At 49.8% G+C, this 15,021-nt stretch overlaps 6 protein-coding genes across 6 annotated transcripts, besides 1 other annotated feature; 3 read left to right on the top strand and 3 right to left on the bottom strand.

Annotated features, from left to right (window-relative positions):
- Positions 1 to 15,021: part of a sequence feature (contig 1.152 1370..53708(1)) that runs on past both edges of the window.
- ANIA_08374 (OPT family oligopeptide transporter) lies at positions 417 to 3,603 on the top strand (the record flags this gene model as incomplete). The annotated part of the gene is made up of 11 exons (XM_676551.1): positions 417 to 472; positions 534 to 612; positions 689 to 1,171; positions 1,283 to 1,364; positions 1,416 to 1,520; positions 1,594 to 2,396; positions 2,466 to 2,566; positions 2,650 to 2,704; positions 2,739 to 2,894; positions 3,078 to 3,249; positions 3,425 to 3,603. 11 exons carry the CDS (start codon positions 417 to 419, stop codon positions 3,601 to 3,603), a joined length of 2,271 nt encoding a protein of 756 aa, XP_681643.1.
- Positions 3,683 to 4,652, bottom strand: ANIA_08373 (protein ngn11; the record flags this gene model as incomplete). Its single annotated transcript, XM_676550.1, has 2 exons — positions 3,683 to 3,936; positions 4,016 to 4,652. 2 exons carry the CDS (start codon positions 4,650 to 4,652, stop codon positions 3,683 to 3,685), a joined length of 891 nt encoding a protein of 296 aa, XP_681642.1.
- Positions 5,745 to 7,006, bottom strand: ANIA_08372 (AAA family ATPase; the record flags this gene model as incomplete). Its single annotated transcript, XM_676549.1, has 3 exons — positions 5,745 to 6,274; positions 6,698 to 6,737; positions 6,944 to 7,006. The coding sequence occupies 3 exons, from the start codon at positions 7,004 to 7,006 to the stop codon at positions 5,745 to 5,747; spliced, it is 633 nt and encodes a 210-aa protein (XP_681641.1).
- On the top strand, positions 8,310 to 9,493 carry ANIA_08371 (uncharacterized protein; the record flags this gene model as incomplete). Its single annotated transcript, XM_676548.1, has 4 exons — positions 8,310 to 8,541; positions 8,585 to 8,667; positions 8,844 to 9,174; positions 9,486 to 9,493. The coding sequence occupies 4 exons, from the start codon at positions 8,310 to 8,312 to the stop codon at positions 9,491 to 9,493; spliced, it is 654 nt and encodes a 217-aa protein (XP_681640.1).
- On the top strand, positions 9,780 to 10,124 carry ANIA_11603 (uncharacterized protein; the record flags this gene model as incomplete). The annotated part of the gene is made up of 2 exons (XM_050612123.1): positions 9,780 to 9,854; positions 10,059 to 10,124. 2 exons carry the CDS (start codon positions 9,780 to 9,782, stop codon positions 10,122 to 10,124), a joined length of 141 nt encoding a protein of 46 aa, XP_050468076.1.
- Positions 11,205 to 13,635, bottom strand: ANIA_08370 (uncharacterized protein; the record flags this gene model as incomplete). The annotated part of the gene is made up of 4 exons (XM_676547.1): positions 11,205 to 11,660; positions 11,823 to 12,534; positions 12,590 to 13,175; positions 13,362 to 13,635. 4 exons carry the CDS (start codon positions 13,633 to 13,635, stop codon positions 11,205 to 11,207), a joined length of 2,028 nt encoding a protein of 675 aa, XP_681639.1.

Below are 15,021 nucleotides of genomic sequence, written 5' to 3'. Positions count from 1 at the left end.
TTGCTCACATACCTCGCCGAGAACGTTGTTGGGCCTGACTACTCCCAATGCTCCTCCTGCTTTCTGACCGGAACCGGCATCACCCAACTGAAAAATAGTCACGGTGAAAGAGCAAGATTAGGGAAGTGTCCTGAAACGGCCGATTTATTGCTGCTGAACATCTTGTCTTCCCATCTACTCCTTCAATGAGATTTCAAATGCTACTTAATTCAGACTCAGCGCCCCCGACCAGAGAAGATGACTCTGATCCATACCATTATTGAACACCCTTTCGCATCTATTCGCAGGTATCTTTCACATGTTGCAACACTCAAAAGTCGAGGGGATTACAAATTTGACGGAAAATGCTCTGGTGAGTCAGTACTCCTTGGAATGTTGCAAAATTCCAGCTGATGCGGTGGACTTTCCTCTCTTTCATGGTTCAGTCAAGTCATGATCGAGATGACGATGTCCCTGTCCAATTTAATCCTACGTAAGCAGATTAGATGACAGGACATTCCACTCACTATAAACAACTGACGGTCAAGTTGTAGCGAGTTTGGTATGACAGAGGAAGATTTGGAGGCGGCAAAGCATAGGATTGACGAAGTGTCGGATTCCCAAGTCAGAGAAGTATGTAGATGCGAATGGCATGTTGGCAGCCACAGATTTTTTATATCTTTCTGCTGCAATTGCTAACCTCGTCCAGGTTGTCCAGAACGTATTGCAATTTCACAGAAACGATTTCAATTTCCCCTCTGCGATTCTGCACCGGTTTTCTGAGTTTTCCCGAACTCCAGAAGTTAGCCAGTCAGACAGGCCAGAAACTGTCCTTCTGCGGGCACAGGTCCGCTTGCTGGTAGCCCTGATCTTGACGAACAGCCCTTACCCAGAAGTACGCGCCATTGTCGGCAACAAGGATGACCCGCAAACGCCTTGCTCGACAATCCGGTCATGGGCAATTGGCCTTTTATTCGTCGTCGGCGGATCGGCAGTAAATCAGCTGTTCAGCATCCGTCAGCCTCCCATCGGTATCGCGCCTATGGCAATCCAGCTGTTGTCATATCCTCTGGGAAAGGCAGCAGAGCAGCTTCTGCCTGATGTGGGATTCAGCTTCTGCGGCGTGCGACACAGCCTTAACCCTGGACCGTTCAGCCCGAAAGAGCATTTACTGATTACTATCATGGCAAATGTGGGAACTAGTCGACCGTACTCAAATTTCATCAGTTGAGTTAATCCCGTTCCTCTCCGTTCGTACCTCAATTGTTCGGAGCTTACGTGAGGCTCCCTAGTCTGGACTCAGGTCCTTCCCCAGTACTACGGCCAGTCCTATGCTTCAGCCTTTAGCTACCAGGTCCTGCTTTCCCTGTCATCGGACTTGATGGGTAGGCTTGGCTCATTCAACTTAATTCAGACCATTAGCTAACGTTCACCAGGATATGGCCTTGCCGGTCTAGTCCGCAAGTTCCTTGTATATCCGTCCTTCTGCCTATTCCCCCAGTGTCTGACCACGCTTGCTCTCACTAAAGCCCTGCATGGTGGTGAGTACGGACCGCTTAGATACGGGTGAGCCCGTCTAATATTCGTGACAATGACTAGATAAGAATTCGCCAGCCTTCGGGCCATTCCGGAGGACGTACAACATGTCCCGCTCCCGGTTCTTTATGTATGCCTTCGTAGGAATGTTCTGTTACGCGTGGTTTCCTGGCTACCTGTTCGAAAGATTGAGTATCTTCAACTGGCTCAGCTGGATATCTCCCAGCAATGTGAACCTGGCCGCAATCACAGGTATCCAAACCGGTTTGGGCCTCAATCCATTTCCAACGTTTGATTGGAATATGGTCACTGCGGCACTCGATCCGCTTGTGGTACCCTTGCTGGCCACCCTGAACGTGTTCGCCGGCGCCATCGTCAGCGGGGTCCTCATTGCCATTTTTTGGTTCACTAACATATACTGGGCTTCTTATCTGCCAATTAATACGAACAGGCTCTTTAATCGCTGGGGAACGGCATACAACGTTTCAGAAATACTAGACTCCCACGCGCTCCTCGATCAGGCCAGATACGAACAATATTCAACCGCCTTTCTGGCACCGAGCAGTCTAGTCCGGTATGCGTTCTTCTTCGCAACATATTCCGCGACAATCTCGTATTCCATCTTTTATCATGGCCAGGCAATCATGGCCGGATTTCGTAACCTGGTTCGCAAGACTGGTGGGGTGACGGCCAGTGCTACCGACATCCATTCCAGGCTCATGCGCACGTATAAAGAAGGTGATCATGCCATATCTAAACAGTTAGCGGACACCCAGGTTGCTAATCGGCTGTTGCACCCAGTTTCAGAGATATGGTATGCTGCGCTGAATGTGCTTGCCCTTACCCTTGCTGTCGTCATCATCACGGCCTGGCCAACATCCGTAAGTTGTTGCCACAACGCCTCTTTAGATTCAAATTATTGAGATTGACCTTGTATCCTTGACATGCAGACAAATGTTGGAGTCATCTTTGTGGCGTTCTGTGTTTCAGCAGCCTTCTTGGTTCCAGTCGGTCAGATTTACGCTCTCACAGGGATTGCTATCAACCTAAAGTACAACCATCCTCCTCTCTTTTCCCATTGAAGTATATGGAAGCTGACCTTGGGCGCGCATAGTGTGCTGTCGGAATTTTTAGGGGGCCTATGGACGCCAGGAAATCCCCTTTCAGTCAACTTTTTCAAGCTATACGGGTACGTACCAGAACCCTGCTGCTTCAGATTCTAGTCCACTGATGTGACCGCACCCTTCCTGACAACCAGATACACCACCCTCGCCAATGCGCTGCCATTCATTAGCGATCTCAAACTGGCCCACTATGCTAAGCTTCCACCTTGGCATACCTTTTCAGCCCAGGTCATTGCCACGGTCGTATCGGCGGTTGTGTGCACAGCCATGCTTAACTATCAGATCAATGAGATTCCTGATATTTGCCAAAGGTTTGATCCAACTCCACCCGGCGTTATCCCACTAACTCTCTATCGTTCATACCAACAGCACTCAGAAGGATCGTTTTACCTGCCCTGGAGTTAATACATATTTTAGTGCCTCGGTAATATTTGGTAGCATTGGCCCTCGCAGGATGTTTGGCCCTGGAGGTCCCTACTCGGCTTTACTCGCTGCGTTCCCGATCGGTCTCACCCTGCCAGTGATACTCTACTTCGCACAACGACAATTATACTGCTTGCGGCACATAAATCCAGTGATGCTGCTGCACGGGGGAACCACTTGGTCGCCGGTAAGTACATTTGAGAGGCCCGCATGGCCTTAGTACCCTTTTTTGACCACGGGGACTTCACAGTTCAACCTTGCCTACGTGTGGCCCGCGGTTCCAGTTTCATTATTCTCGATGGCCTATCTTAAGAGGCGATATTTAGAATTTTGGGCCAAGTACAACTATATCGGATCCGCAGCATTCTCGTCGGCAATTGCCATTGCCAGCTTGTTAATATACTTTTCGTTGCAATCTAACAACATTGAGCTGCCCTGGTGGGGGAATTATGCGGATTCGGGATGTGAGGAACATGCGTGTACCCGCCTGAGCTTGACAGGCGAAGAGTATTTTGGACCGCGGGAAGGAGAATGGGCATGAGTGAAATGGGCCACTGCTCCAAAAAAGCAAGAGAGCATCTTTAACAGCGTAAGCATTAATGAGAAATATACTCTGGTTTCTATTCCTGTCTCGACCTCGGCTTTGTGGGAACGCCATACACCATAAAGTAGGCACTGTATTCGCCCTCTCCGCCATATTTGGTATCATCCTGTATAACACGATCCACCTCCCTGAACCCCAACCGCTCATAGATGCTCCGGCCTGCCTTGAACGCCAGAATAAAGATAGGAAGTCTGAGTTGCTCAGCATGCCGGATTCCACTCTGCACGAGTGCCGTGCCAATCCCTTTGCCTTGGTTTTCGGGGTGGACCGCTAAATAATCCAAGGCTAAGCGAGCGACAGTTAGTACTCGGTCTGGGCGAGGATTCCAGTTCCTACTGAGGATACGTACTGATATACGGCCTCTCTGACAAAATGCGTTCCATGACCACTTCATTCTTGGCATCAATCTCGTCCATGCCCTCTTGCGGATTCCACCACGCAGAAGCCGCCAGGTCCTCATAGTGTTTTCGCTCCTCCTCGCTGACTTCAGGAACCTGCGCCTCGGTCCACACTGGCTTTCCATCTGCGGCAATCGCATGGCCCCGTGGCAGAATCCAGCGCGCATACCCGACTACCGCACCAGTGGTAGGGTCGACGGCCTTCTCATGTCGAGTCACCTCTCGCGAGCGAAGGAGGTTGCGCGCCTGCCGCTTTGTGGACTGTTCGATAAGGAAATCTAGTGTGATGTCTTTAGGCCACAGGGCGATCCACGTCGGGTCCTCCCAAAAGGCGGCCATGTTATTGCGCGCCAGGGCGGCAGCGTCGGCCACGGTACATTGTTCAATTTTCCAGCCGGCCATAGCTGTGCTACGATGTTGAAGTGTATGGGTAATAGTGGATGGGATAATGAGCGATGTTAGTGTCGGAATCCCCACAACCTGCTTGGGCTGTGAAGGTAGGTTGATGTTGTAGGTGGCGAATGGTATTGATTGGTCGTTCTGGAACCAGACATGGTGGAAGTCTTGGCTTTCGGAAACCGTATCCATGCTGCAGGCTGCCAGGTTAGAGCACGAAGGACGCGACTGTCACAATTTTGCACAAAATTTTGCAAAAAAAAAACGGGAAGGGGTTGGTGGTAGATCTCGGCAATGATTCTCTGTGTAAGAGTCTATTGAGTTGCTCTTAATCAATTCCACAATCTCTAGCAGTAACAGATTGGAGCATTCGTACCTACAGCCCTATTTACGATGGACTGGAACCTACGTGTATATTCAATGGTTTCATTAGCTGGGCCAGCTGTGAGATCTATATGAACTCTGGGGCGGACTTTGAAACAGTTTTGCCCCCTCATGAAGTCTGAATTGTTCAGGCGATGCTTCAATGGTAAATAAGTGAGCCCGTGTTGTACAAGCCGATATCTATATAGCTAAGGTGAATCAACAATAGCAAGAACATTATTATGTATTAAGGCCGTGCATGTACGCATACAGCCTTCGTTGGCAGGCAAAGTCTTATAGAGTCGACCGTTATCACTCCCAAATCCAAATCAATGTGCTGCTCTTTGAATCCTAATCACATAATATCATGCTGCAGACCTGATTAGCCTCTAGTTAAGAATCTTCACCAAATTCAGACTCTACTAAGCCAAACAGCATGCCAATACCCAAAATACCTTTCCGCTCTGCTGTAACTGTCCAGAGTATGGCGTCCTAACAGCGCCGAACATAACCGACCCCATGACGTCAATCCAGACGTCAATCCAACTAAAAAGCAAATATCTCGTAAACACGTAGCTACCATTTGAGTCTGCCAGCATAATCGCCAGTTAGGTTATACTGCCAGATTGGACGTCATCCGTCACATATGGCGGCTACATGGTTGCGAATTATGATCGTGCATGTCGTAATTCAGAGACTGATTGTTACAATTCAGATATGAGAACCGGAGGGATTATATACAAGAAGAACATATGATGAATTCCAACCAATCTGAGTCAAGAAAAAGCTCTAGTATTTACTTGATCGAGCTTCAATCAAACAAGCAGCCTTTGCTTGCTGAAGCCACGCACGACGACATGCTTGTCCTTCCGAATCCCCGACAGAGATGCATTTGATTCAATATTTTCACGACACAGACCACTATGGCATACAGATTATGCCAGCGATAGCCTGGGCCGTCTCTTGAGGAGTGATAGTAGTTCCGTCAGTTGTCCTCAGGCCAAGTGCACGGTACTCTGCGGCATCGCTGACGGCCTCCTGAATTTCATCAGCTGACTCCCCCCGTTGCTGAAGGCGCGCAGTACGTTCCCGGTCATCACAATCAAGTATTACCCATTCGCGAATGGGCCATCCCGCTAACTGAGCTGGGGTACAGACTCCGAGAAGCAGAACAGAATTAGGAGCCAGCATATCCAAGACTGATTTCACAAGAGCCGCATAGGGTTTCCAAAGCGATTCATTGTCGCGAATCGAACGTCCAGCCAACATTTCTGCCGGAACCATAAGCTCGTCCCAATCGATAATAATCCAGCGTGGAAGTAGCTCGCGAAGATATGGCACGATAGTCGTTTTCCCAGAGCCAGGCGCCCCAAGAATGTAATGGATATTATGATCGTGCATATGGCTCATCATGGGCCTTTTCGTTGTAATGAGGTGACTGGGTAGGGGTGCTGATTGCGATCAGTAGGCTCTTTTTTCCAACTGCATTGAACGTTCGATATTTATTATCGATCCTCTGTCACCGCTAGTCATTTCGCCTTTTCCTAATTCGGATATCGGGGAACTGCATGCTCCAGCTCCTCGAGGATTACGGAAAGATTCTTGCTATTTTTACAGTTAAAAGTGTCTCTCCAGCTGCTATATAGGTCGGTTTTCTTATTATTCCTTGGGTACCTAAACCACGATATAAGGCTAGATTAGGGAATCACCCTCATTCGTTTATAATATTGACGTCGATGCAAATGATTATGCCTAGCCTGACGCCTCCTATAACAGTATCATATGCACTTGACTTGTTAGTTGCTTGCCCACTTGGACTTAGCGGCCAGCGCCTAAAGATAGGCGCTGCCAGGCAGGTGTCTCAATATACCTACCAACAGCTCTATGACCATCAGCGTCCGATTGATCGTTTGGCTAAGAATAAATTCGGCAGTGCAATTTACAATCTTAAAAATCTTAATAATAGCATCGTGTTGTACATATTGGGGATATATGCTGACTTGCACTGCTCTCGGTACTCAGAGGTAAAAACTATCTGGTATTTGGATAAATGCGAGCAGGTAGGCCTCAGAAAATCAGACTAGCAGCATAAGCCCAACGCCGTTTCTTAACATACTTACACGAGATTCTAGCCGTTTGCCTCCTGAGCTGATTATTGGTCTGAACTTGACCTCCCTCAGCATGTTGAACGACTACGACTTGACCTGGATGTTGTGATTCATTGCCGACCGGTTATCCAGTCAGGATAGGATTAATATATCTTATCTAACACGACTGTTCCAGGATATACGACAACCCAAAGCCTGCTGCATACCCTCCAGCCCCTCCCGAAGGCTGTATTTCAAAAAGGTGCTCGGATCAGCTTCGGCCTCGGTTTAGGGTTCTACCGGTTCAAATTATCAGCAGAAAACACAATTTCTTTAACCATGCTGGCATTGCCAAATCTCCAAGATAATTTAATGCCAATTTGCACTGTCTCACGCGCGGATAAATAGAGTAGAATGTTGAATTTGAATTTTGGGAGGCCTCAACCGCCTAACCGATGAAATTCTTGACGCTCTAATTACATGGCCTTGGTATAAATAGCATTCAGGCATTAACTCCTGGTTGAGATATCTTTGCAGTGAAGGGTCAAGTAAAACGGTAATAAATTAGACGGCGATCTTGGAAGACTAGGGAGCTCTGTCACTACCTGCCAAAGAATTATCTATTCAAACAGCTAGACATCTGATCTCCGAAATAACCTGCGGCGAGGTGCATAGAAAATGTCAAAGAAGCTGATACAGAATTGGGTAAGCGCTCGGTGTTGGAAGAGATGATGATCCACTAGCTTCAGCCAGTGTTGATCTAGAAACACGGTCTCAGTTCACAGTCTCCTACCAAAATCCTCAGTCCACAGTCAACATGTCAACTCCCAACACTACATATCACCTGTTCCCTAATGCCTCCCAAATCAAGTCATGGAACTTGATGATCAAAGAGACGAGCTTCTCTGGGACGAGGACGACAGCCCACCATGTTGGTTCAACTGGAAGATCTCCAGCATCAAAAACGCCCCTCCACTGATCATGCTTGTTTGCCGCGAGTCAAGAGTCGTTTCTTTTGAAAGTGGCAGTCGCCAGCCGTCACCGGATCCAAGAATCGCGGAAATGAAAGATATCGTGGATTTCAGCTACTACATGCTTCCCCGCCCGTGGCTAGATAAAAAGCTTGATGCGGTCCACGTGAACTGGCATCCTTTGGGCTGATATCGAATGGGATACCTACAATTGGGGGGTCCGATCCGCTGCGTCATGTGGTATGCAGCGCGAACGAGATCGCAGCAGGCTTCAATCATGATCAGCGTCTTGCAAGTATTTAAGAACCTTGGGGACAATCCTGTAAACCTTCATCACTTCCGGTGGACGCGGACTGAGCTTGCCGATCTAATGCGCACATGGCCGTGCTGGAGGGTTGTGGTTTTGCCGCCGGTGATTATACATACTGATGTCGAGACCGCGGCGGGGTTCTTTGGCCTTTTATCTGATGCTCGCCTGCGACGAGGCTCAAATCAACAAATTTTTAGCCTTGACTGAGAGACCGAATGTTACATTCACCCCTGAATTCCATCTGGAGCAGCTGCCCGTGGCAAAGGAGGAGTTGCGCGATGCAGTCAAGGGTGTCTTTGGGTCCGAGGAGAGAGCACTGGTCATGCAACCTTTTGTCATGTTTCGACTTTGTACGAAATTTTGTAAATAGGAATTAGCTTCAATTTACCCTAGCATGTACTATCCCCGTGGATTCGCGCGCTCAGCTGCTGAACTCCCTGGAGGGCTCCAAATGCATCCTATTTCTCCAGTCAATCGTGAGCTTAGCCCTCTTCTGCTTTGACAGCCACTGCTGAAAGCCCCCTCAATGCTGCGCAAATGCCGAGTTTTGCTGCATTGCTCTCTCGAGATCAATATCTGTATACGTCGACCCATCCACTCCCGCCGTTGTCTTCTCTTGCACCGTCAAGTCCAACCCTGCCACATCACGCAGATAGTCATCAACAACCCCAATCAACTCCGCCAAATTCTTCGTGCAGCCAGCATGGGGCTTGCGAATCTGGCGAGGGTTATTGCCATTGCAGGTGAACTGGGCAATGCTGCCCTGGCGACCTATGATACGGTGAATAACCCGGATGCGGCGGTTGTTAATATGCCGGGCATGCTGTTCGGCGCGGGGGCTTTCACGAAGGTGTCGCGCGACGCGAAGGGGCTAAAGGGTGTGGCTAGCTATCGCAGGGGGATGCCCACGGGTGAGATTGCGTCGCTAGGGAAGTTCTTTGAGAATGGGGATGGCAATGCGCAGGCTATACTGGGCAAGATGTGTAAGCTGTAGCCTTGGCTTGGAAACTAAGTGTATAGAAGGTCATAGAGAGTTTCATATCTTGTGGGGCATTGTCGGATACTCTCGATTGTGCTGGGCCTGTTTGAGGAAATAACAGCTATATTGTTGCATCAGATATATATATCTGATGTACGCGCGGAAGGATATTAAGAGGTAATGGGTGCTTTGGGTATGGAAACAACGCCTAACGTGGTTGGTAAGCGAGCTGCGCACCTTTTAACCAACCACAACGCCTTTATGTAAATTATTATTTCAAGCAACTAGCTTCAGAATTAAACTGATATTGTTCAGGCTGGTAAAAGGGGAGGATGAATAGAGGAATAAAGAAGCAGGGAAAAGATAGTATTTTATAGAGTACTTGACCAGGCTGGTCAGATCTAGGGCAGCTGGATTTAGCCACAAAGGAGCCCATTTTCAGTGTTAATTTGGGTGTAATTTGAGATGGACTGAAGCTCGCTGCAGTTGAATGCTTATTCAAGTTCAGTCAGAGGCAGGAAGTAGAATACTTGGTGGGTGCAGAATAGTAGTATAAGTATATATAACAATGTTAAAACAGTCGCTCGCTGTTGAGAGTTACAGGTAGAAATGCGGCTGTTTATGGCCTTAGTAGCAGTCATTTTCAGCGTCGATTCCACAGGTCATCGCATTCTAGTTGTAATCGTAAGTAATTCCGGCATCTCATTTGAGGCCATTATTCAGGTAGGTCAGCATACGCTCTGAACCAATTTGCCTGTTTTGTCTTGGACTACCCCTCCCTGTCGACGTCCTATAACATATCCTACACATATACGTGATTTTCAACGCAACTACTCTATCCATAAGGTCTTGAGCACTTTAGGGCAGGTGAATCTACCAGTTCTATAGCTGAGAGATCACCTGCTCCATGGTACTTCACCAGGATCTCTCTCATCTCCTCATACCGATCCTTAAAGAAAAACCACCGCGGACTCTCCGGCAAAAAAGGCAACGGCAAAACACAAATGAACTGCGGCAGAATTTGCAACACCGAAGAACCTGCCGGTAATTAAAGAACTTAGTATAGTATTTTATATACATGCCCCAAAAACTTCATTTCTCCTGTTTCCAGGGGTGGCCAAGAACGGGCGGCGCTGGGAATGGGCATCCTCTGATTAAGCAAAGTAAAACGAAAACGGAATGCTATCGACCTGGCTAGAGAATCAAGTACGTATGTATATCTTTAAGAGATCACGACTGCTAGGTGAGTTCAGTCCCGTGGCAAGAGCATATTTCTTCCACCTATAACATCTCCCAACCTAAGCAATCGATGTTTAGAGCGAGCGTCACTAGAGTATACCGGAAGACGAGGTTAGGGAATTGTTGTCTTCAAGGGCAGCAGACAAGACCATGCATTGCTATTTCACAGGTCGCCTAGGGTACGATCCGTATATCTCCGGCTCTTGCAGGGTAATCGCCCTGATAGCCAATCGCTAAATCATGCTGGCCGTGAGTCGAGCTGACCTGATATGCCCAAGCAGGTATTCTAATCTGGCCTGTAGCCGTGTTCCGATACACAAGGCGTTGTTTTCCGTAGATTTCTGTGTACCCCTTGTCAAAAGTCGGGCTGGGACGCGTTCCTTGGAGCCAGCAGAGGATCGCTGCTAATTAATCCTTTCCAAGTCCAGCACGCGCAGCCCCGGGCCTGTAGTGCTTGCATGTCTTTTCCTTACATTGTGGGAATATTCTGCAGCAGTCAGCGGCTACGACTGGGATCCTGGGCATCTGTGGCACTCGGAGAATTATCGTGCAGTTATTGCCAGACATCGTCCTTGAGATGTCCCCGGTTAACTGCGCAAAAATCCGTCGAGATCCGGTTGGGATTGGTAGGGTACACGTTAGGATGCATCCTGATAGAGCATTTCTACCCAAGAGCGCATAGTCCTACTGAGCCAGGTGTTGGCATATACAAGAGCAGGAATGAGATGCAAACTATATCACGAATTCATTTTCGTCTCCATCTCGTCAGTTGGAGCTGAGTCAGTCGAAATCGGCTCAGAGAGCCAACATGCTCGCAAACCAAGAACGAAGCGAGCGTTTTGGACGGTTGGCAGCACTCGATGCAGCTCTAGACTTCTCCGTCCCATTAGTTTCCTGGCTGGAAAACTCTACCTGACTTGTCTTGGAATTCCCACCCTCAGAGACGGTGACGTCCTGCTTTACCAAAAATCCTGCAAAGTAAGCTTCAAGTTTCTCTACCTCGTCCGGCCAAATGCTGACCCCAAGAGCGAGATCCGGACGTACGACGGCGACGGCTCCGCGGGCGTGATTTACGCCGTACCAGTAGTGGGCATCGTCATCAGGGGCTCGGTCATCGTATATGAATGTTGCATGTCCTCGGAGTTGCTCGAGTTCATCGCCCTGGCCATTACGTGGGCCCAGCAATTCGGCGATCTGGTAGGGCAGGGCCTTTGCGACGAGAACGACATTGAACCTATTTTTCCCGCCGAACTGATAAAAAAATCCATCAGGGCTGAAAGCTCTACGTGAGAAGACGGCCAGTTTCTCGCGTACTGGTCCTTGGAGATCTGAGCAGAAAATCAAGATATGGAACTTTGATACTCCGGTCATCCTGTCATACAAGTATCCCGTACGGTCAGTGTCTAGACATACCCGAGGACTTGGAGCACGAGCGCCGTTGCGAACAGCTAATGGCTGCTTCTCAGGGTCGGGATGGGTTATCGCAGATTCGATTATGGGGAACTCGAGCCCCATGAGGAACCCTGAGTTCTGTCTGTAGAAGGTGCCCATGAACTGCGAGTCTGCCTCGATACTACCGTCAATCTTCGGAAGGCGCTCGTCATGGGATTCGAGTTCATCGTGGAGACCTCGCAGCGATGCTAGAGGAAGATGCGAGTTGCATAGGAAGCGCAGATATGCCCCCGAACAGCGGATCACTCGGTTTGCTGCAAGCCGGCGTTCGCTGTCATACGTCGGTAAGATGACGGATGGTAGAGCCTGCTTCCTGATGCAGAGCCCGAGCTTCCAGCCCAGATTGGCGGCGTCGTATATTGAAGAGTTGAGGCCGAATGCTCCCAGAACACTGTGGACGTGTGCTGCGTCGCCCCCGAGGTGCACACGCAGATCGGGCGACGAGAAGTGACGGGCGACGCGCTCGTTGACTTTCCATACAGAGAACCAGCTGATCGGTGAAGCGAATTCGACTGTCCAGGGCGCCAGGATCTTCCGCAGCTGTTCGAGGGCTTCGTCAGGCGTGATACCGTGATCGTCGACGCGCATTGTGCCCACAGAAGAGGCATTCCGTCTGGATTGCCGCGTCTGATGCAGACGGCGCGCTGTCTCCTCGTTGACCTGGATGTAGAAACTGTAGACATTAGCTTTCGAGCCTACAAGGACATCCATCTGGAGTTGACACCAACCGGGTGAATCCCTCTTCGCGTGGGATGACAATGCACCCCCCATGCTCACTGGTGATCATGCTCATACCAAACAGATGCGGATAGTCTGTCTTAAATTGACAGTCGATGATTGCCCAGTAAATATCCGTTCCTAGCCCGTCAAACGGTACCTTCATCTGTTCGCGGATGTTGCTGGCCGCACCGTCAGCACCAATCAGGTACTGAGCCCGAACAGTCTCTTCCTTTCCTGTTGCAACATTTCTCAGCGTCGCGCGCACCGGGTGTGTCGCCTCCGCTCCAGCTTCCTGCACCTGAAACTCCTTCACGAGTGTCTCCCTCTCGACGATGACGCGGTGCCGCAGAAGGTCCCGAATGTAGATCCTCTCGAGCTGTCCCTGTGTGATGACGCTGGAGCCTCTGTACCTGGAATCGCTGATGGGGTGATTGTTGTGACGCAGCTTGACGCCCCTGCTGTAGATGGCCGTCGAGTTGATCAGCGGCCCTTCTTCGGTGGCCTCATGGGAGATGCCCCAGGAGTGGAGGTGCTCATTGGCTCGTGGGTGAACGGCGTCAGCTCGGCCGGAGAGGCACGGTGTACTTGCTTTATCTTTTGAAAGCGTCAGTCAAACATGTATACTGAGAGGAACCCCGTCCCCGGATTCACACCTAAGATGCGAAAGCTCACCCCCTGCCGCGCTAGCACCATTCCTAGTTCCAGGCCAAACGGACCAGCTGAACTGATCAGTAACAGCGACGTGAGGTGGAGTAACCGTGAGAATAACTGGCTACTGACCACCGCAAATCAAGACATCCACCTCTTCTGCCGGCTTAAACCATTCCGGCCTCTGGTACGCCGTTCCATCGTATAGGCTCGGCCATGTCCGAAGATGCGTCAGTCCCAGAGCGTTCCCTATGGTCGAAGTAGGAGCATCGATGTGGACGGGGAGTCTATAGTGCGCTTGTTCGCCGGTCTCCGTGATGTAGTTCCTCTTGTCCCCCCATGAATATGTCTCTGCAGGACAAGCGAAGCCGCTCTCCCATGTCTTCGGTGGGACGGTACACGCCATTTAGTGACAGAGCCGCGGTATCTACTTAAGGGGGAAAAGGAAAGATAACCCTGAGTTACCTGCATGGACAGGCAGCAGCGACCACGCTTTTAACCCACTCGTCGAAGCGAGCGCGGTGCGGCAACCCGGGTTAGACGTGGGTTGAGGCGCGGGGTGGCCCAGCAATCATAATGTCCCCTCTTACGCTCCGGGCAGCAGTACGATGGCTCGGACTGGCCTGTTGCTCGTGGTCGGATTCCTGCCTCTTCCTCGGCCATGCAGGATTCTTCTGCTGTGTGACGTGATTCTCAAATCAGCGGGCGCCCTTCCAGCCCAGACCGCATCTTATGTGTGTTTGTCGCACACCGGTCAATGCCAGCTGACTATTATATGATTCTGCACATGGCGAGAGGGCCGTGTTTTTAGCCGTTGAGAGCCGTTCCCGCTGTAAGCCCTCGGGTCATTTTCTAACCCTAAGCAGGTGATGGTCGGCAAACTACAAACAATTACAGCGCCGCTAGACCACTCGCTTCAGTCAGGGCTGACAGTATAAAGCCAAGAGGGTGTTGCCATCGAGTCGGGCCAAGTAATTGCTCGGCTTTATATTGGGGGGCCATTTCTCATATCCCGATCCCTAGACTACCTGGGCTCCCCGGGGTTGGAGCACGAGTTAGAAGCAATCGGAAGAGGACCGCCTCTTGGGAAGTCAGCCGAAGTTTACTCTGACTCGATAGAGGTGGCAGGAATGTCCAGAGCATCATATGATGTGCGACAAAGTGAGGATATGAAAAGCACCAAGTTACGCAGTCACCGAGCGACCGCTTCTGAACAAATGGCCGGCCGGGCTGGCCGTGATCGACCTTGGGCAGCCCCATAGGCGATCTCCTGTCTCTAAATTCCAGAGATGACAGGTTGCCTTTCAGTGCCTCGGTGCATGTGCCCATTTGGTCCGGGATTTAACAAAGGTTACCACTTTGTGTGCAGGGAATGAGAGATTCGTGGCTGACCAGGCCATTCATGGTAACAGGAGCATGCTGACAGAGATAAGCCGACTGCAAATATATATCCAGAGATGGTTGCTGAGCCGGATGGCCTGGTGGCTTCTAAGTGTTTGAATACAACAAATATATTGAAATTCTACTTTCAGTGTTATGGCTGGATAGCCTTATGGATAAAGTGGCGAGCCTAACGGGTCCTCCAGAAGGGTAGTTTAAGAGATTCACCTGAACGCTACTGGTTTCACGAATGAGACTTTCTCAACCCGGGAATTCTATCTACCCTTAAAAACATGCACTGTGGCTTCTTGGTTATGAATTCTCGGAGAACGGGGAAAAGAGGAGGGTATGAATATGAGGCGTCAACAAGACAGCCGAGAAGGCACTGGAGGCGAAGCAAAATATATTCATA

Source organism: Aspergillus nidulans, chromosome V (genome assembly GCF_000011425.1).
Source record: "Aspergillus nidulans FGSC A4 chromosome V".
NCBI lineage: Eukaryota > Fungi > Ascomycota > Eurotiomycetes > Eurotiales > Aspergillaceae > Aspergillus > Aspergillus nidulans.
The sequence above is the reverse complement of the archived record's forward strand: the minus strand, read 5'-3'. Positions and strand labels throughout refer to the sequence as shown.